Below are 26,073 nucleotides of genomic sequence, written 5' to 3' on the forward strand. Positions count from 1 at the left end.
CTATGTCAACCAATTTCACACTATCCCAGTTAAGAGACTGCCGTTCTGGAGCACCTGGGTGGCTCAGTGGGTTAAAGCCTCTGCCTTTGGCTCAGGTCATGATCCCAGGGTCCTGGGATCCAGCCCACATCGGGCTCTCTGCTCAGCAGGGAGGCTGCTTCCTCCTCTCTCTCTGCCTGCCTCTCTGCCTACTTGTGATCTCTGTCAAAATCTTAAAAAAAAAAAAAAAAAAAAAAGACTGCTGTTCTAAGCCCTCAGTGGACACTGGCACACTACTGGGGGCACAGGGCACTGCTACAAGAAAAGGGGCTCACCCGAACACTTCTCGATGTTTCCAGTCCTTCCAGCTGGAGTCCCCACCCACCGCACTATGGGCATCTCACCAACACAGTTGGAGGACAGGAACTTGACATCAGGCATGACCTAGGAGAAACACTCCCAGACAAAAAACAGGTACGCAAGACATTTATTCACTTACTATGAGATCTCATGGCGATGTGTGCCTACCATATAAACTGCAGACTCACAGCTGATCAACAGGGAACTTTACAATGTGCAATACATGGTGTTCTGTTGGTACGAATGTCACATGTCTTCCAAATAGAGCCCTAGGCGTCCTACTCGATTTCTTAAAATACACAAAACAGTGTCACCAGAGAAACTAAAACTGAATCCCGTTGATTTACCAAACTTGTACTTCTTTAAAGTTCCTTAGATGCACACTGAAGGAGAGTTGAGTCCCCTTTTAGATGGTAGCACTCTGGACTGGACTCTGGACACACTGGCTCTGGACACACATGACAATGGGGTCCAATGAGCAAATGACATTGAAATGGCTTCTACAGTTGAGGAATCGAAGAATCCCTTTTAAATGTTCAACTATGTCCTGATAGAACTAACCTATTTCCCCCACTTTCCTCACCCGTGCCACCAGGGTTGGTGTGACATTTATTAACATCTTTTTTCTATACAGCAAAACATTTTACAGCATTCACTATGAAGGTAAATATCAAAAAAAATCCAGAATGATAATGAGTTAGGCATCATAGTAATTATACTCACACACCTTCCTGTAAAGTCCATATTTTTAGAAAAATATATTATTGCATATGAAACCACCAACAGGCATTCTGAGTTCAGTACATTCTTACTCAAAACGGTATATACAGTCCTAGTAGAGGCAAAGGGTCCTACAGATTCACACGCACGGGTTTTTGTGGTCTCGTCCCAGACATACGGCAATATATATACATTTGTATATTCTGTGTCCCCTCTCTTGGCAGAGTCTTGCTGGCTTTCTTGGCATCAAAGGTCTGACAGGCCGGGGAAGGGGCAACGTTACGTACAGATGGGTATGATTTGTTCTAGGCAGCTTCCTCAGCAGAGCAGTCGATCCCGGCGTAGGCGAACTTCTCATAAAGCGTGGTATTCACGTAGGTCTACGAGAGCAAGAGTGGTTTAGAACAGCAGCGTCTAGAACAGTGGTCTAACAGTGTTCTGCCACTGCCAGGGGCAGGAATCATCAGACCCTAGTTTCCTTAACTTGTTTTGATTCAAATACTAGGTACCTGGGGATGTTTTTCTGTCCTCAGTCCCCATGTTGTATTTGCTGGCTTTCTTCCTGAAATGCATCCCTGGCCTTCCGCACCTCAGACTTCACCCTTGTACTCTCCTCAGTCTCTAGGCCATTCTTTCTTGTCCTGGTGTGGTCCCCCCGGAAATGTCCCAGTCTCTCAGGATCGTTCTCAGTCCCCATTTCTCTCTGACCTCACCCACATCTCTGGTTTAATTACCCCTCGGGTGGTGGTAACTTCCCGTCCAGTTCTATAACCTAAATTTGTCTTTTCAACCTCAGATTTGTACAGCCAACCACCTGCTGGACCTTTTTATAGAATTCCTGCCCCTGCGCCCTAGAACCCTGCAGACCAGGCTGTACCGGTTCCCGGCTGTGTGCCCTTGGACACCTCCATCTCTCCTCTTTGTATACATTTCTTCTGCAAAATTCAAGAGTCAGACTCCATTACTGATGAGGTTCCTTCTAACTCAGAGGTAATTCTATCTGTCCTACCGAGTGACTCTCCCTTTTATGGAAATCTGATTAACTCGGACACTGTAACATCCTCAGAGCTGGGGGCCACATCCTTTATATCCCTCTGTTGCCTCAGGCTACGCCCAGACCGCCTTGCTGAACTGTATCAGCTATTTCTTTTTAACCACAGGGGACGCGTGATGAAGTGTGACTCCAGCGTCTGCCCGGAAGTCCGCGCTCACCTTGCGTTCTTCTAACATCCTGTTCAAGGACACCAGGATCTGGGCAAAGGAGGGCCTCTCGTAGGGCTTCTCCCGCCAGCACTGTCGCATGAGGTCGTACCTGTGAACACAAAGGGTTAAGCAGTGAACTCCGTGACTCTGCGTCAGTCCTGGGCCTGTCCTGCTGTGGGGGCACCGGAGTGAGAGAAGAGAGGGAGCCATTTCACACGTGGGCATCTGCGCTTACGGGGGCAGCACAAAAGTAGAGCACCGGGTTTCTCTCTGGCCTCCCTCCTCGCCCCACTGGTCCCCCTTTCTTCTGTCAGGAAAACTAGTGCGCATCCTGAGTACCATTCCTGCGGGATCTTGGTCTCAGCTCTCCTGATGGGAAAGAACTGACTCCTGCATGCATCTAGGGCAGCATTTCTCTTGGAATGCCACATCTCTCTTGGAATGCCACATCTCTCAAAATGTTAATTCTTTTTTTTTAAGACTCCAATTTTCAAGAGTAATTTGCAAGATTCTCACCTATTGCGTCTCCCGCTTAGGGAGTAGCAGAGTCAAAGCTTGAGAAGTCTTGCCCTTACAAACAAAAAAACCTGTGTAACCTGACTTAACCTAGAACTTGCCCCCTGTAAGAGACCATAGAATTCCTTCCCTCTTATATTACCTATTTGCATCTTGTGTGTCCCGGGAACACCGTGTGGAAGCACTGGTCTAAGGCAGTACACTCCCCAATATGGTCAGAACCACTTGTATTAAAAGGCAGATTCCTGGGACCCACCCTAGACCTAGAGAAGCAATGTCTGACTATGGACCAAAAGATCTCTCTGATGTGAGGAATCTGAGAGGCAGGCTGGGGGACTGTGGAGGGTAGGGAAGGAAAAAATGAAACAAGATGGGATTGAGAGGAAGACAAAACTTAAGAGACTCTTAATCTCACAAAACAAACTGAGGGTGGCTGGGGGGAGGGAGGTAGAGAGAGGCTGGTCGGGTGATGGACACGGGGGAGGGTACGTGCTATGGTGAGTGCTGTGAAGCGTGTAAGCCTGATGATTCACAGACCTGTACCCCTGGGGCAAATAATACATTGTATGTTAATTTTTTTTTTTTTTTAAAGCAATGTTGGGTAGGGCTCAAAATTTCACATAGGGAACAAATGTCTAAAAGGAAACTTACAGCCACAGAAGTCTAGCCACCTAGTGTGGTCTAGGTTCATGCCTCTTGTACCAGAGACCTAAGGAATAACACGCTTTCTCAGAAAGTAACTCCGTGTGGATAATGAAATCTTTGCTGAACCTAGCGCCTTTCCCTTTCACATTACGCCCTTCAGGCAGCAGCTCTTTCAGGGAGTTCTGGGAATGGTGGTTTCACAAAAGCTACTCATTCTTCCCTGGGGAATAATTCTGATTCCTGGAAAATGATTCTTGCAGAATCAAGATTCTGTGATTTAAAAAAAAAAAAAAAAAAAATCCATCTTCCTAACGTCACAGCTCTGAACTCTCTCTCTCCAAAGTTAGCCTCAAGGTTTCATACATTTATTTATGAATTTCAGATCTTTTCTGCATTTGGGGCCTTTCCTCATTTCCACCTTCCTGATATGACTGCCTTAAATTCCTGCTGGATTTCTATGCCGATAAAGCTCTTCATCCCTGCCCACTGCACCATGCTCTGAGTTTAAGGAGCTCCCTACCCTCCTCCTCCGTTTTGGCTGTTTGGGATGGCGACGTGTGTATGAAGCAGACACCCCTTCCATGAGAGTGTGTGTGTTCAAGAAATGCGGGGGAGGTCAAGGTGAAATGGCCCCAGCGCGGAGCCTGACTTACACCTCGTCATCACAGTTCAGGGGCTTCTCCAGTCTGTAGCCCTGGGGCAGCTTCTCGTAGAGCTCTGCACATGTCATCCCGCAGTAGGGGGTGCCACCTGGAAGACAGGAAACCACGTCACCCTCAGGCCCTGCTAGTTGGCACACAGGGTCTCCTGCCCCAAGCCTCTCAAGCAGAGAGACGGGGAGAAAGGGTGTGGCAAGGGTGGTGCCCACCCAGCGTGACCCTCCCTCTGAGCAAACCCACCACACAGCACAGCTGCCCAGATGCCACCAACCGCGTCACAGGGCGGCCATCCCCTCGGTGGAAAGATCCAGTTCAGGGCTCACAGGGCTGTTACTCACAGGGCTATTCTCTCCCCTGAGTCAGCCCACACAACTTGTCTAGCGTCCCAATGAGCGGTATCTTTTCCCTACTTGGGAGTCTGCCATTAGATTATCCACTTCCTGTTTGATCTGTAATAGTTACTGTCCAATGACAGAAAACTTGCAAAATACAAAAAAGTAGGAAGAGAGCAAGCAATAGTGTGTATCACTCTGGTGTGGTCTTTCCAGGTTTTTCATGGGCAGTATTTACTCAACGGGGGTCCTAGTGTAAGGCAGTTGCTGGGTTTGTTTTCTTTAAAGATTTATTTATTTATTTGACAGACAGAGATCACAAGTAGGCAGAGAGGCAGGCAGAGAGAGAGAGGAGGAAGCAGGCTCCCTGCCAAGCAGAGAGCCCGATGTAGGGCTCGATCCCAGGACCCTGAGATCATGACCTGAGCCGAAGGCAGCGGCTTAACCCACTGAGCCACCCAGGTGCCCCAGTTGCTGGGTTTTGACACACATTTTCACAGACTATTAACTGGCCTTCGGAAAGGACTTCTCACGGTGTAGCGTGCCATCTTCAAGCAAACGTGCAATAGTTCTGGGACATCTCTGCGCCCACAGACACAAGCTCTAGTGTAGCTCACAGACACCAGATTGTTAGTATTAGGTATGACATTAGCTACAGGGCTCTCAAAAAAGAAAGACAGGAATAAGCACAGACAGAAACTTATCAAATTCTATTTCCCAGTCCTAACCGGTGGTGCCATATAAATACAGAAATACGTAAAAATAGCACCGGTGGAATCACACAGCGAGGGGGCCCAGGAGGGCCGGCTCCGAGTGCCTGAAGTCTTGCCGTAGATGAACGTGGACACTCACCTAAGGACACGATCTCCCAGAGCAGCACTCCATAGGACCACCTGCAGGGGACACAACGGGGAGTCCAATCACCGACAGACAAGCTGACACCTGCTGACAGGTTAGTTTCCTGCCTCAAAAGTCAGGGTGACGGACATTTTGCATAAAAGGAAGTGTTAAGCGTGCGCTCTCTGGGACAGGGCCCCGTGGGGGCACGTGCTTCTCCCCTCTTCGGCCAAGGTCAGGATTCTAACAGGGAAACCGCGTTAAAGCCCCCACTCGCTTCCAGCGGAGAGCACGGTGCGGTATCGGGGCGGCAGGGCCAAGTCCGAGCTGACAGACGGGAGTTAAATTCCAGCTCTACCACCTTGGCACTCGCATGACTGGGACAAGTTGCTGAACCGCCTGAGGCCTCTTCGTGTGTTCGGAAAGTGGGGACACCAGCTGCTGCCTCGGTCACAGAGAGGAAGTGAGCGAACACCCCAGAGGCACGTTGCACGCAGCGAGGACACAAGTACTCGCCAGCCCCCCGCCCTTCCCCAGGCAGAAGCTAAACTCCCTGGACAAGTCACCTCAACCCTCGAAGCCTCAGTTTCTCCTGCCGTCATTAAGGTATGGGCCAGGTGGCCGAGGTCTCGCTCCCAACCGTCCCTTCCACCGCCAGCCCGAGACTCGTCCCCGCAGGCTGCGAGCAGAGACACGCTCTGGACCCAGCCTGCCTTCTGTCCCTGCCGCCTCTGACCCCAGCAGCTAGTCTGGGCTGCCCCTCCACCCCCCACCTGTATGCGGAACTCAGTTGGGGATGTGGAGCCACAGGAAACCCCACAAGCCCCTTAACTCTCTGGTGATTGAGAAGTCACCACTTCCCCTTGACAGGCGGAATAAAACCCACAACCTGCCCCCAATGATCTTAGACCATGAGAACAGTCTTTCTGCTCTGAGGCTGCATTTTGTAGACTATTAATTTATTTCCTGGGCTTACGGACTAGCTTTCTTCTACAGAGGAACATCATATTCCTGCCTCTCGTTAAGACCTCTGTCAAATGCTTACTTTCCTGGGGGAAAAGAAACCCCTCAAAATAAAAGGCGTACTCACACATCACTGTTGGTTGTATACACACTGTAATTTAGTGACTCGATCGCCATCCAGCGCACCGGGAGCCTTCCCTGGAGAGAACAAAGTGAGATGCCACTTAGTCAAGACAGGGCCCTTGCCCAAGGCATGTAACTTGCCTGGAGCTCTGCTTCACCCAAGCCCACGGGCAACTCTACTTGGAATTCCCAGACATATGGGGTGGTAGAATCAGGAATTGCTGTTTGTGTACATGCCATGCACAAGAGCATTCTCAAATTCGAAGACATGCAAAGATTAAGCCCTGCTTACTTCAAGGAGTCCCTACAGGAGTTTTATATAAAGAAGAAGAATTGTAAGCATGGGCATGTGTATGTGTGGACGGCTGTGTGCCCTCTTGGTGAGCATTTCATTTATTCACTTTGTGGCTCTCAGAGGCTTGAAAGGCGAGGGAGGCAGAGAAACCAGGAATTAAACTGTAAGTTGGGAAAGGCTCAGGCCATGTCACGTGACCAACTGTGCTTGGAGGAGATGGGGCAGACTTTCAGACAAGGTGACCTCGGATTTGGGTCCTGTAAGATGTGTAGGTTCAGCAGGTGGCCTGGGGAGAAGAACATTTCAGACCAAAGGGAACAGGGCACATGCACATCAGTGGAGGAAGAAATAATTTCCTGTCAGTGCAGTTTTCACTGGGTTTGGAGTGTCATGAGGGACACTCATCTTTGGGGGCCCGGCCCTGACTCCATCCAGATTGTCCCCATTTCTTTAAGTCCAACCTGGCAAAAAGGAATGTGGACTGGACGCTGGGAAGTTTGACTTCTAGGTGTTAGTCCTAGTTTTACGTGATTTGGGGGCTGCCTTCCTAAAGACCCACCCAGAGAATCTCATGGGCCCTCCTGAGAGATGGCTGCCTCCCTTCCAGGGTTTTGTCCAAGCTCCAACAGTGGTGTTTCAGCCCACAGTAGCCAAGAAGTGGGGCAACAGCCAGCACTATGTGTGTGTGTGGGGGGGGGGGGTCTTTTCAGCCCCCCTGAAACAGGAGCAGATATTCTCCCAGACCAACCATCCCGAGACCAGCTGTGCCCTGGACCGCAAAAACTATTCCTGAACATGCCCTTGTCTCCTAGATCTTTGTGAAGTAGTGATATTCTGAAGCTCTTTCTGATCGTAAGTCCTGATTGCTACCTTACAGGTCAGTTACAAAACTGTCTCTTCTTAAACCCACTTCTTCAATGTATCCTCAACATTCATACCTCCCTCCACTCCATGCCCACCACTCCCCACCGCCGATCTCTTATCCTAGCTGCTTCTTCCCCTCCACAGGAATGGAAGGTGTCATCGACATTTTCTGTCTTGTCTTTGCTTCTAGGTACCTGCTAGCTTCTGATCTCACACCTCCCAATGACTAATTTCCACGTTCACTTTTTTATTTTTCTCATTTGACATCTTTTGGATCTTTCCACTTCCACCTGTTCCCCTTGCGCTCTCTCCATGATTTAAGCCACCATCACCTCTTACCTGAGGACAACCTCTTAACTGACCTTCCTGCTTCAGAGTTTACGCCCTAAGGATCAGTCCTCCTCACCATGGCCAGACCGACTCGAAATGGCAAATCCAGCCACATGGTTCCTTTTCTTAAAGTTCTTCAATGTCCCTTATGGTCCCAAGATCTCAAGTCCCTAACTGAATCCAAAATGTTTTAGCTGGAAATCAAGAATCTACAAGAAGACGTTATAACCCCTTCCTCCTGCCACCCTAAATTTTAACTCTCTTTCTTTGCATTACATTCCAGCCACACTAACTTACGTGACCTGAATGTTTGCCTCTAAGTTTTTATATAGAATGTACCCTCCAGGTGATCCAATTCATTCCTGTGTCTCCAATATCTATTTAACATTTGTAAAACCCAGGAGCTGGCCTCCTGCAGGGAGCCCTCATGACTCGACAAGGGCTCAGTTCAGTGTGTGTTCCTCCTCTGTGCCCTCCTGGCCCTTGGCACTCACCAACTGTTAACAATCGTTCATTGTTTGTCCGAGCTCTTTAGAAGTTGAGACTAGCTCAATTTATGTTACCCCAAAACCTAGCACAGGCATGAAACATTGTAGTCATAAATAAATCGATGATGAGGGGATGGATCTATCCATGATAATAAAAAGCCCCAAATCACTTAGTATGTTGGCTTCCAGCACTTCCAATATTAGCATCACCTGGGGGACTTAAAAAAACAGAAACTGATGTAGGAACCTCATCCCAAGGCAGCTGAATCATAGTATCTCAGCCATAGGACTCCGCATCTGTACTTTTTGAAAGCTTCCCAGAAATTCTGGAGTGCAAGGAGTGGAAAATCATGGATTTAAACGGTAGGCCAGGGAAGGCAGCCACTCTGCCCTCTGGTGGTCACTCACCACACTACACCCTCTTGCTGGGAGTCGGCTTCTCTCCATTCCCTCATCTTTCCTCAGCCTGGGCTGTCCCTGCGTCATTCCTCCCAGACCCGGTGCTGCCACAACACTTCACCCAGCTGCTAGCAGACAGAATTAAGTTCTGACCTACCCAAGTGTTCTAACCCTCTAAACATTTTCCCCAAACTTTCCAAGGCTGCCGAAATCCCTGCCCTTTATGAAATGCCAAGCAAAGCAGCCTTTTTCTTAGGAATCGGAGGGCAGGATCCAGATAAAATGTGCAGGTTGTGGCGTAAACTGTGTTAGTGCCTCTACCCCATCACCCAGAGCACCACAGCCCCCCAGATGCCAGAGAGAAGCAAGGAGAGGAGCTCTGTGAAGGAGAGCTCAAGCTTCAGGTGGCCCAGGAGGAGCAGGGACAGTGGGAGTAAATGGGTGAGGGGCGGGTCCTGGCTCTTTAAGATAAGCCCAGTCCCTCTGCAGAGAAACATTGCCTGTTTGGGGTCAGGCAAATTCAGAAAAACGGAAAAGAACAAGAGAAAAAAGTATTACACGGAAGCCAGTCCTCAAGGAGGCGACTATGGCTTCTGAAAGCATTGCCATCGATGAGCACCTGGAGTCCCACTGGTTGTGTGTGATGGTCCCTACAGGCCGAAGGGGTCCCACTTCAAACCCCCCATCCAAAAAGGGACTGGAAAGATCCAAAACGGTCATGTTCACCGGGATGGTAACCATATAAAAATATGTATGTTTGTGGAAGGCAATAAGTAAAGGAAAAATAAAAACGGGTCAAGGGGGTGAACAATGGGTCATTTCCTTTTCAAAACATTCTTGAATATTGTTATCTTGTCAGTAACTAAAATAAGTATATTGCGAAAAACAAGAAACAAACAAACAAACAAAAACCTGAATAAGAGGATAAATACAGAAGCTTGAGCCTGGCGAGACACCCTGTTACCCACAAACATAAAGGGACCGTGTGAAAACTGCCATCGTCACAGGGAAGCGGAGCCCGAGCAATGTCCATCAGCCCTCGGGAAGGAGGAGCCGTGCCACTGGGGTAGAGCCACCAAACACACGTGACGACTACAGGATTTGTCAGTGCCAAGGTCCTCACCCTCCCACCCATGTAGGGAAAGCAAGGGCGGCGCCATGTTGACACCCAGCTCTCACGTCCCTGGGCGGGGGGCATTTCTGGGGCGTTATGATTTACACTGGGCCACAAAAGCAGAAGGAGTCCAGCTTCTCTCCTGCTGTGGGAACGTTCTCTGGGATCTTGTACATCAAGATTAAATATCACTATCTGGGAGAGGAGGTATCATCAGGCATATGTGGATTCGATGTGGGCTTGGAGAGACAGTGGAGAACTTGTGATGAAGAGGCTTTAGAAATTGTGAATTTCTCCCCAGGGCCTCCTTGTGATTTAGGAACCTCATTAATTTATTTCCTTTATATTTGGAAAGTATGTTAAATGCCTTTTTTTTTGCCCTTCCTATGCTTGCAGTACATGAATGGGGGTTGAGGGAGCTCCTCAGAGGTTTCGGGGTGAGACACTTAAGGGTCTGGCCTAGAAGCAGACCAGAGCCCCTACACCGTGAGACTTGCATATACCATCCCTTGGCCACATGTGATGGTGGCTTTTCACTGGTAAATGTGGAGCCTTCAGGCATTTTGGGAATCAAAACTCTGAAGGGATGTTTTCTGGGCCAGGGCACTAACTCCTGGGGTACACAACCAGGTGCCTGAGTCACCAAAGAATGGAGGTATTCCAAGAGAAGGGCCATCGTGGGAGGGAGGGGCCCTGGGGAGGACATTCTCTGTGTCTGTGCTCTGAACTTACCATCGTCTTTTTCACATACACTTCTTGACCTCGGGACAATCCAAAATCTGCTATTTTGGCTACATAGTTTTCACCAACTAAAATGTTCCTGGCAGCCAGATCCCTGTGGATAAACTGAAATTTTAAAAAACATCATGTATTTTCAGCATTTTTTGCTTGTTCGCTTCATTCTGCTGGCACAGAGCCACTGGGGGCAAGAACTCTGGGAAATAGAGAAGTGAGGAATCCAAGTCCCTTAGACTTCCCCCTCCAAAATCCTCCGTGGGTTCTGCCAAGTGACCTGCCATGTCTTGGGAAGCATTTCATGGGGGAAAAGAAAGAAAGAAAGAAAAAGAAAAAAGAAAGAAAAGAAACCCAAGTCACTAAATCTTCCTGTTGCCAGGTAAGTCCTCTGCCCCTGCGCATCGTTTGGACCCAGGAGAAGCTACGATGGGTAAGGGCACCTCACCAAATGCATATGCCGACCTTCACTAAATACAGGTATTGCCAGTGTTCAGCCTTAACCTCTATACAAATAGAACAGTCACGAAGACATGAAAATTAGGGAGATTCTAAGGGGAATTACTGGGGAAGAGGAATTGAAAAATGCATAGATTTAACTCAACTCTAATTCTGGAGAGAATTCTAAAGGAAAGATGTCCAAAGCAAGGTCCTTACAACAAACCTGTTTTTGGCTCAAGTAGTCCATACCCCGGGCCACGTCTGCCGCGAAATGGAGAAGCTGCTGGGAGGACAGCGTGGAGGCGGTGCTGTTGGCGATGGCAAAGGCTGGATCAGTCTCCAGCACTCGGCTCTTGCGCAGGAAGTCCAGGAGGTTTCCATGGGGGGCGTATTCGATGGCCAGGTACAGGTAGCCTGTGGGAAAGGGAGACACATCACCTTCTCAGCAGCTGTGAAATTTCTGAGATGGGCTATGGTCCTGGGAACTGCTTATAAAACTCGGAATCTGAAAGCAACAAGTCTAGCGGTACCAACCTTGGGAACGCTGGCGACAGGAGGAAGAGAAGTTCCATGCTCCTGCCGTGCTTAAAGGACACCATGCTTGAACCCGGGGTCCCCTCTCTCCCACACCCCTCCCTCCTGCCGCCAGTGGACTAACATGGAAGCTTCCTGAATGCTTTCACCCTCTCAGTAGGAAGAGCAGAATGAACGTGTTTCCCTTCAGAAGCTCTAGGACAGCAGGTGCATGTCAGCTTTTTTTTTTTTGTCAATATTGATGGAGAACTAATATGAACCAGGCATGTTATTCCATTTAGTCTCTAACTTTTCTTGAGATTATTTTTTAAAAAGGAAAAGATTCCGTATCCGTGGCAGAAGGACCCACACCAGGTAACATTCTCTCTCCTGCTTCTACTCCTCCCTGGAAGTTCGTCCTCGGTCAATGTATTGCTGATTAGCTCACTGGTCAGCACAGTCTAATGTCAGAGGCTACATCTTGCTTAGAGAGATGAGAAAACTCAAACTTTTAGAGACAAATAAAACAATAGATCCTCGAACAAATTATGGTCCATTGTCTTGGTTTTATTCCAAATTGTTTGTTTTAATAAAATTACTTACTTCCATAAAAATGTTGATCTCTAGAGTCAATGAAAAGTAGACTGATTTTACTGTCTTTTAGAGGTAATTTTTTTTGGTATACCATTTTTTAAATTTAAAATGTCAAGTGATTGTAAAGTTCAATGCCATTCTAAGACACTGAAATTCTGCCCCCCCCCCCAAAAAAAGTCTAACACTGTACCACGTTGCACTGTAAGTCAAGATACACCTCAATGCTTTCTCACTTCCTTGCTGAACTACAAATTTTAAGAGCCAACAAGTTATGGGCTAAGGTGATGATAGAGCAAAAATTTGGAAGATACATATTTTTCTGTTGATGGTGGTTACTATTTTTTTTTTTTAACTTTTCATTTACTGTTGTCCCCTGCTGATTACTCTTTTCAGGAAATAGCTCCAAATTAATATCATTACTTCATTATCTAACCTAAAGGGACATGATCTGGCTTTCAGAATTACACTCTTATTGGATCACAGAATGATATATTGTTTGAAGCCCCAGTATTTTTAGTTTAATAAATTGAGGAAGAGGAAGTAGTCTCTTTTCTATTGTTTCTGTTTGTGCTGCAAAGTCAACAAGAGGTTGTCAAGTTTGTAAATAATTGCTTGTGGAGCTTTTCTGTGGACACGAATTTTTCCATGAGAAATTAAGTGAAAGCATTCCTGTAGAACTAGAAACCCAGGTAGCCTGGAGACGTAAACTCATGGAAGTACTCAGTAATATCTGAATTGATAATATAAGTTGAAGGATGCCTGGGTGGCTCCGTGGGTTAAAGCCTCTCCTTCGGCTCAGGTCACGGTCTCAGGGTCCTGGGATCGAGCCCCACATCGGGCTCTCTGCTCAGTGGGGAGGCTGCTTCCTCCTCTCTCTCTGCCTGCTTCTTTGCCTACTTGTGAACTTTGTCTGTGTGTCAAATAAATAAATAAAATCTAAAAAAAACCACAATAATATAAGTTAACTTTAAGAGTGTTACATAGGGTAGTTGTAAAGCTCCACCATAATTGTACAAGTAATGGTTTTGGAAAAAAATAAAGCTCAATCAGATATAAGATTATTGTTCTTATTTCATCCTAATCATCACCAATGCTTTCATATTACAGTTGATTATTGGCATTCATGGATTTCACATTCAGAATATCAGTGTCTTGGGTTTGGAGGGAAAAAGGTAAGCAGTTAAGAAGAGCCAAAGCACTTCTCTCTTCCTGATGCTGAAGGCTTCCCCAATCTACCTAAGCAACAGCAGCCGAGGAAACCTCTGGGTCAACAAAGATGGGAGTTGGCAGCAACCATGGGAACGTCTGGGCAGTAATGATGAACCACATCGGAGGGCAAAAGATCCAACCTTGAGACCTACCTCCAGAAAGGTGTCAAACCTCAGCACAGTTTATAAATGGGACTGGACATTCTGATGGAAACTGCAACTTTTTTTTTAAAAGGTAACATTCTTAAGATTATTATCTTTACTGATTTTAATATGGACTGTGCCTGTTTCAAAAGAAAAAATTCTGTCAGGAAAGATAGGAAAAGCGCATCTTACCACGATGTTCACACGCCCCCAAGAGATTGATGATGTTTGGGTGGTGGCCAAGTTTACAGAGAACCTCCAGTTCCCCAGCAAAGTCCCTGTGGTCATCTTTGGAGGCATATTCTGGGAAAAAAGTCAAGAGTTGTGATTCCCTCTCTGTTAGACCTCTTTGGAAACAGCTGTCCTGTCCTGCTCCCCTCAGAGGACCTTCAGAGTCACCATCAGCTCTAGAAAACTGTACAGAAACCAGAGATTACTCTAGGAAGAGTACTTGGAACTGCTGACACCTTGGGCTGACAGTTCTTTGTTGTTGGGAGCTGTCCTGTGCACAATAGGACGTTTGGCAGCACGTCTGGCTTCTCCCACTAGATACCAGCAACCCAGCCAAAAATGTATCCAGGTACTGATGAATGTTCCCCCAAAAGGCAAAACCACCCCTGCTTGAGAACCACTGCTTTACACTTTTCCTCGTTTCGACTCTCAAAGACCCCATGAAATGACTTGGTAGCGACGGAGTGGCCTCCACTTTAGACTCTACCTGTTCTAGCTGAAGCCGCTGTCCAGCAATAAATATGCTCAGCAGGAGAACCAGTTTCAGAGCAACAACACAAGGAATGCAGACACCTTGCTTTATTACCATCATTTTAACTTGCTTTTCCACAAAGCAGTCCTGCTAAAATAGAAACTCAAATCCCACAGTATTTTTATGGAAGTGCTTAGTGGTCAGGAAACTAGTCTTTTCGTCCTGTCTTTCCCTTAGCATTTGGTCAGAAGGATCTCCAGGACCAACCAGGCTGAAGGGAAGGTGCTCTCTGGTTGCTGCACAAACCGATCAGCCTTGGTCAGTGACAAAGCACTCGTGCTGCTTTTTGAAAAATAGCATTGCATAGGAAAGGTGGGAAAAGGGGGACTGTTGGGTGCTGGTGGCCCTGTGCTGGCCTGAATGTGCTTGGAAATTACTGGAATGTTTCACAGGGGCTAAGGGTACCCATAAAACTAGCTAGTAGGCAATCCCAGGCCAGATACACCGTTCTTACCACAAGTAGCCCGAGGGTCAATGCCTTGGGAGCATTTTTAAAATGAAGTTCTTTATAAGCAAGTTGTCTCTCTACTTTGGTCATTGTCCTCTGAATGCATCACTCTTCCTATAGATAATTTCTGCCTTGATGCCCCATTTAAGCTATTTCACTCGGGCATGAGACAATCAGGCTCAGTTCAGATTTTAAAAGCCTGGCTTTTACAAGATTCTATACCCTGTTCCCTCATTCTGTCCTTACTGTACGCCCAAACTCCCCATGACTAATGTAGCAAAATGGAAAAGAGATTTATGGATGCTAAGCAAGATTGTGCGTGTGTGTGTGTGTGTGCGTGTGTGTGTGTGTGTGTTTGAAACATACTACTATCCCTAAGCACAGACACTATTTTATTTATTTTATTTCTTTTCTGTCAACACTGCAAAAAGTAACAATGACATAATGAGATTTAGGGTTAATTCCAACTTTAGGTTCCATATTGTTGTCAAAAAGGAAAACCTAGCAGCAGCCTTAGAGAGCCCACTTTGTGAAGGTGACGAACAAGAGTTCATGACATTCCCTGCTCTAATTCATGGCTTTCCAAGGCCGGATGCTATACAAACAACACCGCGGCTTCCTAGTCAAGCCACGCGTAAACTCCTCACAACAAGAGAACACAGCCAGGACCGCCAGTGAGCTGGTCAGTCTGCTTTCTCACAGGACGTATATTAGCCATCTTGGTAAGTGGGTAAGCACCAAGCAGTCCTGAGATGAACACAACTGGAAAAGATGTAGTTCTTCTGACCTTAGTTTGGTAGCTTTCAAACTTGAGCATACAGAAGGATCACAGAGCACACATGTTAAGAACACAGATTCTCATGTGTTCCCCCCCCCCCAAGAAATTCACCTACACTAGACCCAACAGAGAGGCCAAGAAGATGAATTTCTAACAATGTCTCCAGGAGCTCTGTTGCAGATCATCCACGAAGACAGTAGTTTGCAAAGTGTGATCTCCAAACCCTGGCATCAGCATCACCTGTGAGCTAATTAGAAATGCAAATCCTCTGGCTCCGCCCCAGACTTGCTGAATCAGAAACCAGGATGGACCCCAACAGTTTGTTTTTAACAAGCCTTCCAGGTGATTCAGATACTCACTCCACTCTGAGAGCCACTGCATCAAGAGAAACAACAGTGTTCCCCTGAAGTTAGCCATGTGTGACAGAGAACTATCTATATTGTCACATCCCAATGATTCGAGACAGTGGCATGTAAACAGCTCATGCCTTCATGTTCATGGCCTGGCCCTATCACCGGCTGACCTCAAAGGAACTACCACCTGCCATTGTTCAGAACAGCTATATTTGACATCATGCCAATTTTCTGTTTAAATAATTTAAGACCATAGCGGAAAGATTTGACAGGAAGTGAAGTTTTCTCCCCACCCTAGTGAAATGCTGGCTTGATCTGGTCAAGCACTGACCTTTCATCCTCTTGATGGCAGCATCCATCCGTAACCCATCCTTCTTGATGCGTGCCTTAAGAACCTGGCCAAAATTACCCTCCCCGATCACATCTTGAAATTTGATGTCATTCCAGTCAAGCACTGGATAAATTGTAGGATCCGGGTTGTTTTTGGCCTTCCTGTTCAGGGCCAGAGTTCCTGAGTTGAACTGCACAGCTGGTTCTTCCCTCTGGAGAAATAATTTTTTCATGGTTTAGTGTCAGGATTTTTCATAATTCTAATGTACTTAAATATTCCTGGTTTGTATCCATACCAGGTAAAACAAGAAACTGTCTAATTCTAAAATGCAGATGGAAATAGGTTTCATCTAACAGGCTGTCTAAAGGGCTGCATGAGGTAATTGCAGGACTCAGGTGGAAGGCATGCTGCAATCGATTAACAATGTCTGCAGAGCACAAGGCAGAGGGGAATAACAGCAAGTATGCCACAGGATGGCGCATCCCTGAGTTAGTCACACTTGAGTTTCTGCTGAGCTGGGAAACGAACAGGTGTTCGGTTCTGGTTTGGAAAAGAACTCAGAGATCCTGTCTGGGGCAGTAACAAGCCATGCATTGCTAAGAGCTTTCCTTGCATTATCTTGGTCCATTATTGACTCTTACTTTCTCTGACTTATCCTAAACCTTTGAACATCTCAAGCCCACTCTGGAGCAGACTCTGGCTCCAGGATGACAGAGGCATATAGTAAAGCCCAACATAGCATAAACCCTTTTCTCCTGAGTTTGATAGACTGTTGACATATCAGAACAAAGCAGTGGGACCATGAGCAGCTCCAGCATTCCCAGCCCCCTTGCTAGTTTTTCTTCTCCAGAGATAGCCTGAGTTGAGTCACTTCTGGCATGGAGTCAGAAAACAAAGCTCCCCTTATCCTCCAAGGAGGGGACTCTCAGGGATTTGTGGACAGGAAGCTGCACCTCATCTGGAATGTGTAATTGTACCCAATGTTTCAAACATGGAATTTAATAAAGTCAGGTACAAATTCATTTTATAGAATTTGAAACCTCAAACGAGTTTCTAGTTTGAAACTACAAACTAGAAAAACGTTCTAGTTTTAGAAAAACGTTCTAGTTTTAGAAAAATGTTCTAGTTTTAGAAAAACATTCAGGCTATAGCATACCAAAGGAATCAAACTGGGGGTATACTGGTCAGGAATGATTTTGTAAGCCTTGGTTACTGGTCAAAATTTCTAAATGAAAGAATGGGGCTGTGCCAGGTATTATAAACTATGGCTGCAGACTGATGGGTACACAAGAATGGAGAGACACATGTGAACATAAAAATTTACATATATTACACATATATGTGAGCAATAATAAGGTTGGGAGATATTAGAAGAATTAAATATGAACTGGAAATAGGAAATGTGGGGAAAATTTGTCTAGCATAATACATCATTACCCATCACACTGAGGTCTGGTTATGTTCATGTCCTTCCTTATTAACAGCATTCCATTCTTCATATTGCAAGACTGGTCCTCCTGGTGACTCATCACTATGATGGTAATACATCTCATTTCGGCAGGGCAATAGTTCTGTTTTAGCCCTGGTTTCCTAAATAATTATTAAGAGCAAACTTTCCACTCTCAAATTCATTCCAGTTTGGACAACAAATTACATGGTCATGTTGTTTATCTCCCATTTCATAATGGAAGTCAAAGAGAAGATGAGACCTGCCTAAGGGAAATATTTGCTTTACAAGTAAATTTCCTGGTCCACATCTTTTTTTTTTTTTTTTTTTTTTTTTTAAAGTGGGCCCCACACCTAACGTGGAGTCCACCATGAGGCTTGAACTCACAACACTGAGATCAGGACCTGAGCTGAAATCAAGAGTCAATTGTTAAACCAAGTGAGCCACCCAGGCACCCCTCCTGGTCCACATCTTTAAATGAGGATTCTGCATACATGCAGACTTGTACTTATTAGCTAGTAGGAAGATGAGGCACTACCACGTTTTGGAAAGCTTGGGCCATTCTCCTTTGGACATTTGCCCTCTTCAATTGCAACATGATCAGGAAGGCCAACAGCACCGTCAGGCAAGTCATTCCCGCCGAGCCAAGGATGGCTATAAGCAGCATCTTCCCACCTCCAAGGTCTGCTGGTGCTGCACAGAACACAGGAGAAGCAGCAGGTTTAGTTTAGGAGAGAAAAGCCAAGACCATCCTTGGGCAACACCATGGTACAATGGATATGTAATGGCAGCCCTGGCTCTGCCAACTAATTGTTACGAAACGTTCAGCTACTCATTTATATGTTCTGAAACTCAATGGAGAGGAGTCTGACTCACAGGACTGTTATAAGACCTAAAAAAAGAAAGGGAAAAGTGCTAAGCATTAGTTATTATCATTTGTCCCACTTTTACTTCCAAGTAAAGGCCCAAGCAGTAGCGCATAATCAAGTAGCAGCAAGAAAGACTGACTAGATATAAAACTTTAGGAAGGTGGCTAAACGTCTCCACACAACTTCCCTAACTAGAAAAGCTCTCAAGTCTTAAGTTGCTGAATTTAAATCTGTAAGTTATCTTGCCTTTTTTTTTTTTTTTCTTGTTTAAAGCCTGATAGAGAAAACCCAAGAATGACATTGGGAGAATGAAGGAAAAGAGGAGGAGAAGGAGGGAAAGACAGAAAAGAAAACTCATTAAATTAGGGCTTAAGTAAAAATCAACTGTTAAAGATTCTGCTCTAACCCATTTTTCCCTTTATTTAAACAAAAAAAATTAAATGCAATACATTTTCTGAAAAACAGTATGTAGAGCAAGACCCTATGTTCTTACAAGTACTCTTGTGATTACCTCTTTCCTTCCTTCTCTCTCTAAGCATGGGTACATAAAGACACATCTGGAACAGAATGGTGAGGATTTTGTTGCTTTGTTATGCTTTGTTTTTAATTTTTCTGTTTGTATTTTATGTATAGCTTGGATTTAGGGCCTGTATACATTGTACCAAAGCACAAATAATTGTAAAAAATAGGCATTAATTAAGGGTGTCACCTGAAAACTGCAACTCTCTATAACTGGCAGACTCCTCATTCCTTGGACATTTCAAAAATATTCCAAAGAATCAGTCCTGAAAATATGGCATGGTTCCTTTTATTTCTTAAGTAACCTTCGAAAACCAAGAAGTTTTTACTACCAGAAGATTTAGTGTAAAAATAAACTCTAGCCCAGATTATAAATCTGCAAAACTCTCCATCTAACTTCACTCTGTGTTCCCCTGCACACGTTGCCGAGGGCTGGCAGGCGCCACTGCAGACAGAGTTCAAAGGGAAGGTGCTCTGGGAGCTACAGCCCCCCCCGCACCAACCCTGGTCCCTTATCCACTTAACTACATTCAACTGGCACTATCAGCCATAAACACAGAGCATCGTGTGCCTGGCACTCTGAAAGACCTCCAGCTATCTCAAAAAGCTTACTCTCACTGGAATGGGGGTTAGTGGTGGACATGGAGACATCATAATTTGGATCCAAAAAGTAAAAACAAAACAAAACAAAATCAACCAACCAACCAACCAACAAAAAAACCCAACTTGGAAGAGCATAGTGTCCTCAAAGCTAAAAGAGGAGTTCATTTGAGAAAGAATGGAGTTGGTTCCTGGTACCTCCCACTGAAACACCCGCACAGGCCTGCCTTCACTAAGCAGGTTCTATGTTCTTTTTCCGTGGAATGAAATTCATATTCCTCAGAGCCTCCATTCCTGGATGGGGAGTGTTGATGGGCTGATTTAGGCTTAACAAAAGAAAATGGATCAACAGGGTATCCCTCCCAGGGGCATTTTCATTTTAAGAACCTATCTAGAGGGGTGCCTGGCTGGCTCAGTGGATTAAAGCCTCTGCCTTTGGCTCAGGTCATGATCTCAGGGTCCTGGGATCGAGTTCCACATCGGGCTCTCTGCTCAGCGGGGAGCCTGCTTCTTCCTCCTCCTCTGCCTGCCTCTCTGCCTACTTGTGATCTCTCTCTCTCTAATAAATTTTTAAAAATCTTTAAAAATAAAAAAATAAAAATAATAATTTAAAAAATAACCTATCTAGAGATGGTGAAGCCTATTTGGACAAATGAATTATGTCACATCACATACATATGAGGTCAATATCTTAATTAAGATAATGGGGCTTTTCTGATACTCTCTAGAAACAATCCTAGGTAAATACCTGTCCACTCTACCAACCTTGAGATTTAGGAAGGGTCATCAGTTCATGAGAAAAGGTTGGGTTGCTTGACCCTATGTTGTTCTCTGCAAAAATGTCCACCTGGTAAGCTGTTTCAGGCTCTAGGCCCTTGAGCTGATACTGGGTAATGGTGGCATTCTTGATCTTCACATCAATGTGCTGGTCTTCATTCTTGCCCTGAACCTTGTAACGGATGATAATTGAAGAAATAGAATAGCCATCCAAGATTGTCCAAGAGATCATGGCTGTGGAGTCTGTGATGTTAGAAATTCTGATATTTTCTGGTTGAGGAGGGAGAACTGGAAATTAAAAAAAAAAATTCACTTAAGTTACGCTACCATCTCTTAGATTACTATGCTTTTAATGGATACTTACTGTCAGCACATAAACCAAGAAGGGCAAATAGGTGTTTTCTTGGGTAGTAATTCCAATCAACTGGAAGTGGACTCCATGAAGACTTGACAAAATGGCACAAGACAGGAAAATGGCAACACATATTTCATCATATGTTTTCTCATCCTTGCATTAAATTAAGATATCAAATTCTGTTACAACTAGTAGAAATTGGGCAAAGTGTATGAACAAATTCATCAAAAAGCAGAAATCCATATGCCAAAGAAAAGATACTCCACATTGCTAATTATCAAGAAAATGAAAATTGAATTTAACAGTGGGGTACCATTTTTAATCTTTGAGATTATGAAAAATAAAAAGTTCTCCACCATCAAGTAATAGAGATATAGGGAAAAGATATATGAACATAGATGGATGTAGGGAAAATGATACTCTCATAGACTCCTGGACATTGTACACATTGAATGAGAAACACTGCCCATCAGTTCTACTTCTGGACATATTCTCTAGGACAGCTCTCACATCTAAGCACCTGGAGACAAGTATAAGGATGGTCATTGCACTTTTGTTTGGGATAGTTTTAAAAAAAGGGGGAGAACATGGTACACAAAGGAAACAACCTAAATGTCCACCTCAAAGAGAATGGATAAATAAGACCATATAGTCAGAACATAGAATGTTATGCAGAAATTTTAAAAGTATATGTCAGATCTAAACAATGAGCATGGATAAGATAGAAATCATAGTGTTAATTCAAAAAGGCAAAATGAAGAACAGTACGTATGCCACTGTGCACTTATGGATGAATCTAACATATCGAGCTGATTCAACCTTGAATGGAAAGATACACAGCCAACTCATAACTGGATTGTCTCTGGGGAGTCAGCCATCAAATGAGAGTAGGGAGGACAGGCCAAGGGCCCTGTGATCTGTATTGTGCTTTTACTTCCACAAATCAACAAAAGAGCTGAAAACAAGCATGACAAAATAGTAACAGTTGTTAATTCTGGGTGGTAGCAATGTGGGTGTTTGTTGAATTACTCTTTGAGTATTCTGTAAATTTCACGAATTTTCAAAAAGTGATGAAGAATCCCTGAATGCCACCATAACAGGTGAGACTTCCACATGTCACTGATACAGGAGAGTGGCTGGAGGAACACAGAGCCCATTTCTACACCTGGTATTGAGCAAGTGGAGATAGGCAGCTGCAGAGGGGAACCTCAGACATCGGGTGTTGGCAAGGGACCCCATGATCCTAACCTAAAGATAGTCCGTGTGGCCAAGACATATTTTATCTTTCCAATGACTCCAAAATACACAGACACAGTTCTAATGCAGTGATGCAAAACAGAACTCCTTGCTTAATGATGAAAAACTTTCAATACTACCAAGAAACCCAAGAAGTTCCAGCCATAAATTTTAAATGACCAATCTGAAATAGAGGAAATCCTGAGTTTCAGAATATTTTGAAAGAAAAGAGGTTTTATTACTCTCAAATGTATTTTCTAACCCTAAGAATTATCTACTACTGAAGATTTTTCAAGCAGAATTCTTCGACTTTTAAGATTAGGAAAGACCTGGGCGCCTGGGTGGCTCAGTGGGTTAAGCCGCTGCCTTCGGCTCAGGTCATGATCTCAGAGTCCTGGGATCGAGTCCCGCATCGGGCTCTCTGCTCGGCAGAGAGCCTGCTTCCCTCTCCCTCTCTCTCTCTCTCTGGCTGCCTCTCTGTCTACTTGTGATTTCTCTCTGTCAGATTAATAAATAAAATCTTTAAAAAAAAAAAAAAAAAAAAAGATTAGGAAAGACCTAACTAATTAACCAGCATCTGTGGGTCTGAAGAAATAAGACAATCCTGAAACCTGTCCTACAACAAATTAAACATACCCTAGAAACCTTATTCATGCTATTAATTTACTTAATAGATAATAGCATACCAAGGAAAGGTAAATTTTAGCACAGTCCTGCCTGAATTATTGCAAATCTAAATACATGAGGCTTTCTTATATATTACAGGTTATTTAAATGATTTGGTGTGTTGGGATGGGGACACTGGTTAACCTCCATGCACACTTAACTGCGTTTTATGATGTCTAGCAAACAGGCTTGACTTGATGGTAGCTAAGTGCAAGCAGCAGCACCCAAATGTCATTCGGGCAAGGCCAGTGCCAGGTGAGTTACTTACTGTCGCTAAGGGTCCAAGCGATGAGGTCTTCACTCCATTCCCCCTGGGCCTTAGTGTTGACTCTGGCTCGGACTATATACTGCTCCCTGGGGTGTAAATTGTTAAGGAGCACTGAAGTCAGGTTGCCTGGAACTTTGATATTCTGCTGGTCACTATTCATTTGCACAGACCTTCTCTCCACTTCAACATAAAAATCATCTTCTGAAATTGGAAATATTGGTTGCCAGGTCAAATTTAGAGTGGTCTGACTTTTTGGTAGGAGGATGAGACCTCTTGGAGGTGGGAGACCTGGGAGAAATCAGAAAGATCACCATTTTTTTAAAAGATTTTTTTTAAAGATTTTGTTTTTAAGTAAACACTACACCCACCATGGGGCTTGAACTCACAATCCCAAGGTAAAGAGTCACATGCTCTACCTGTTGTACCAGACAAGTGCCCCTGGATCATGATTTTTGTATCAGGTGAAGCACAAACAGCCCCAAAGGGCAGCTTTACAGAATAACCTTGGCATCTAGAATAATAGACAGCTTCACAAACCATCAAAGAAACACAAGCTAGCAGCCATGCCATACTTTTTTTCTTGTCAAAATAGCAAATATTTATAACAATTCTATTTTTTAAAGATTTTATTTATTTATCTGACAGGGAGAGACACAGAAAGGAAGGGAACATAAGCAGGGGGAGTGGGAGAGAAGAAGCAGGCTTCCCACTCCTGGAACAGGGAGCCTGATGTGGGGCTGGATCCCAGGATCCGGGGATCATGATCTGAGCCAAAGGCAGACGCTTAACAACTGAGCCACCCAGGTGCCCCTTTATAACAGTTTTAATTTGTAGTTTGAGTAATTATAATAGAGGAACCCCCTTAGAGAACAACTTGGGAGTATTTTCAAGAGTTCTAGAAGTAACTGTCTGCTTTGGCCCTGTAATCTGACAATAGATTATATCCTGAAGAAATAATTTTATCCTGATTTATCCTGAAGTAATAATCCAGAAGAAGAGAAAAACCTAAGTGCATGAAGACATTCATTGTGGCATTATTCAATAATAGCAAACAATCAGAAGAAACCTAAATGCTCAAAATAGGAAAATGCTTTAATAAATTATGATATAACTATCCAATGAATTAAAATAGATCATTGGGAGTAGCATGGGAGGCTAATAAAAATATCTATAATGCATGAGAAAAAAACTCTAGTTGCAGTTTGCTAAAAGTCCTGGATACAGAGGAAACTGTTATAAATTATAACAGTGGTTGTTCCAAGGATAGGATGGGTGGGTAACTATTCAGTGTTTCAGTTACGATTTTGAGCAATCTATTTTAACGCAATTTCAGGGTTCCTTCCCTGGAGCAAGAATTTCACACATTGGAACAGCTATGGTGGCAGGGCCTGGCCTCACCCTGCTCTGATCACAGCAAGGGACTGGCTCTGACTACACGCTGCCCTGACTGAGAACCTGGGCTACCAGACAGGTACCTGAACGCAAACGACAAGGGTTTTGAAATGAAAGAGAGAGGAGCACGCCTAGTTTTGCAACCTTGGGAAAATTCCTAAGCTCTCCAAGTTCACACATAACACGAAATGGAACTAGTTATCTTTCGGACTCAGGAGGAACACATGGGATAATGGATTGGGAGAATGCTTACGAGAAGTCAGGGACTCTTACATCAACTACTTTCCCTCCTTCCTCCCTCCCCCCCCCCTTCCTGTCTTATCTGTGTCAGTGGGCACAGGACGCTGTATTCTCGGTTTATAATAACAGTAAATTGATTTTTAAATTCTAGATATTAAGTATTTTCAAAACATGCAATAGGCATCCTTTAACTCTTGCATTCTCAGTGGGGACACTGTTGTTCCTAAGAGGGCAAAAACTGGTTTGTGGGCTATGAGAATATTTTAGATATTACAGTGGCTTATGCAGGGCCACAGTATACAAATATATCTATGGTATTAAAACTCATGGCAGGGGAGGCATTAGGACAAAAGAGGCATTTTGTCCTAAGGACACAGATATCTAAAGGGGGCAGTAGTTGGAGGAGGAGGAGCAGGGGGAGAGAGAGGAAGAGGGAGAAAAGGTTGAAAAACTGCTATTTTCAGTTGGAGGTGAGAGAAAGGGTCTGTTTCCATACATCAGGACGACCACCTGTAGCCTTTGCAAATATAATCATTATTTTAACTATTTAATATTAATACATTTATTACTCTAAATAGCTCTTATTCTCTATATCCTTTACAAGTTGAAAGAGGTGATGGTAACTCCTTTCCTTATCTCTGAAGTTTAAGTTCTAAAAGAAGCCGCCCTGAGGATCCGGAGGAACTTAGAATGACAAAGCAGAGCAGAAAGTTCTGTTCTGCTCTGACAATGAGAGCATGTATATACGTGAACCTCCGAAGCCTAGGCTGGGTGCAGAAGAGTCTCTTGATAAATGGTCATTTCCCTTTTCCTTTCCTTTCCTTCAGGAACAGAACTTACCCTTCACCCCCCGCCCCCCACCTGCCCTTTTGCTGACTGTGTTCAGAGTGTGTTCTCTCCCCTCCCCACCCCCAACCCGGGCCTCCTGGCTTTCACCATTAAATCAACATATTATAAATAGTGCAACTGCCCCATGAATTAAAAAACAAACATCAGCAAAATTCAAATGATGGGAAAAGAAGAACCTTCAAGAATTCCCTCCCCACCTACCCCTGAGAACTACTTTGAAATATTCCAAGAGACTTCTAAAGACATCCTGGCTGGAACATACTCTGAATGCTGAAGACAGTACTGTGTGGGTCTGTGAAGTGTTTTATGATCTGTTTCATAAATACTTTCCATCTGAGTCAGATTATGACCTTCCCCTTTGATTCATTAACACTGGTAGAGAGAGAATTAACTATCTTTTGCCTTTTAGCAGCAACCTGAGCACAGAGCAGAGGCCTCTTTATCTTCCAACTTATATGTGTGTGTGTGTGTGTATATATATATATATATATATATATATATATATATATATATATAAAAATTTATATTATATATATTTTAGTTTTTATTTTATATATAAATATAAATATATATTTTATATAAATTTATAAAAGTATAATATATATTTTATATATAAAATTTATATATTTTTATAAAAATTTTTATAAATTTTATTAAAATTTTATAAAATTTTATAATTTTATATAAATTTATTTATATAATTTTTATATAACTATATATACA

At 44.2% G+C, this 26,073-nt stretch overlaps 1 protein-coding gene across 2 annotated transcripts in view; it reads right to left on the reverse strand.

Annotated features, from left to right (window-relative positions):
• Positions 1-448: 448 nt before the first annotated feature.
• TEK (TEK receptor tyrosine kinase) overlaps positions 449-26,073 on the reverse strand; it is a 96,617-nt gene continuing 70,992 nt past the window's right edge. The window contains exons 12-23 of one of the 2 annotated variants that reach the window (XM_059411538.1): positions 22,870-23,157; positions 20,333-20,632; positions 18,118-18,272; positions 16,133-16,343; positions 13,652-13,762; positions 11,224-11,414; positions 10,560-10,673; positions 6,342-6,412; positions 5,267-5,307; positions 4,077-4,173; positions 2,272-2,371; positions 449-1,439 (exon numbers count right to left, since the gene is read on the reverse strand). In XM_059411538.1, the coding sequence (XP_059267521.1) occupies positions 1,365-1,439; positions 2,272-2,371; positions 4,077-4,173; positions 5,267-5,307; positions 6,342-6,412; positions 10,560-10,673; positions 11,224-11,414; positions 13,652-13,762; positions 16,133-16,343; positions 18,118-18,272; positions 20,333-20,632; positions 22,870-23,157 (1,754 nt within the window). In that variant the 3' untranslated portion in view covers positions 449-1,364. The remainder of the gene's footprint in view (positions 1,440-2,271; positions 2,372-4,076; positions 4,174-5,266; positions 5,308-6,341; positions 6,413-10,559; positions 10,674-11,223; positions 11,415-13,651; positions 13,763-16,132; positions 16,344-18,117; positions 18,273-20,332; positions 20,633-22,869; positions 23,158-26,073) is intronic. The other variant, XM_059411539.1, reaches the window with a different exon arrangement.

Source organism: Mustela nigripes, chromosome 9, assembly GCF_022355385.1.
Source record: "Mustela nigripes isolate SB6536 chromosome 9, MUSNIG.SB6536, whole genome shotgun sequence".
NCBI lineage: Eukaryota > Metazoa > Chordata > Mammalia > Carnivora > Mustelidae > Mustela > Mustela nigripes.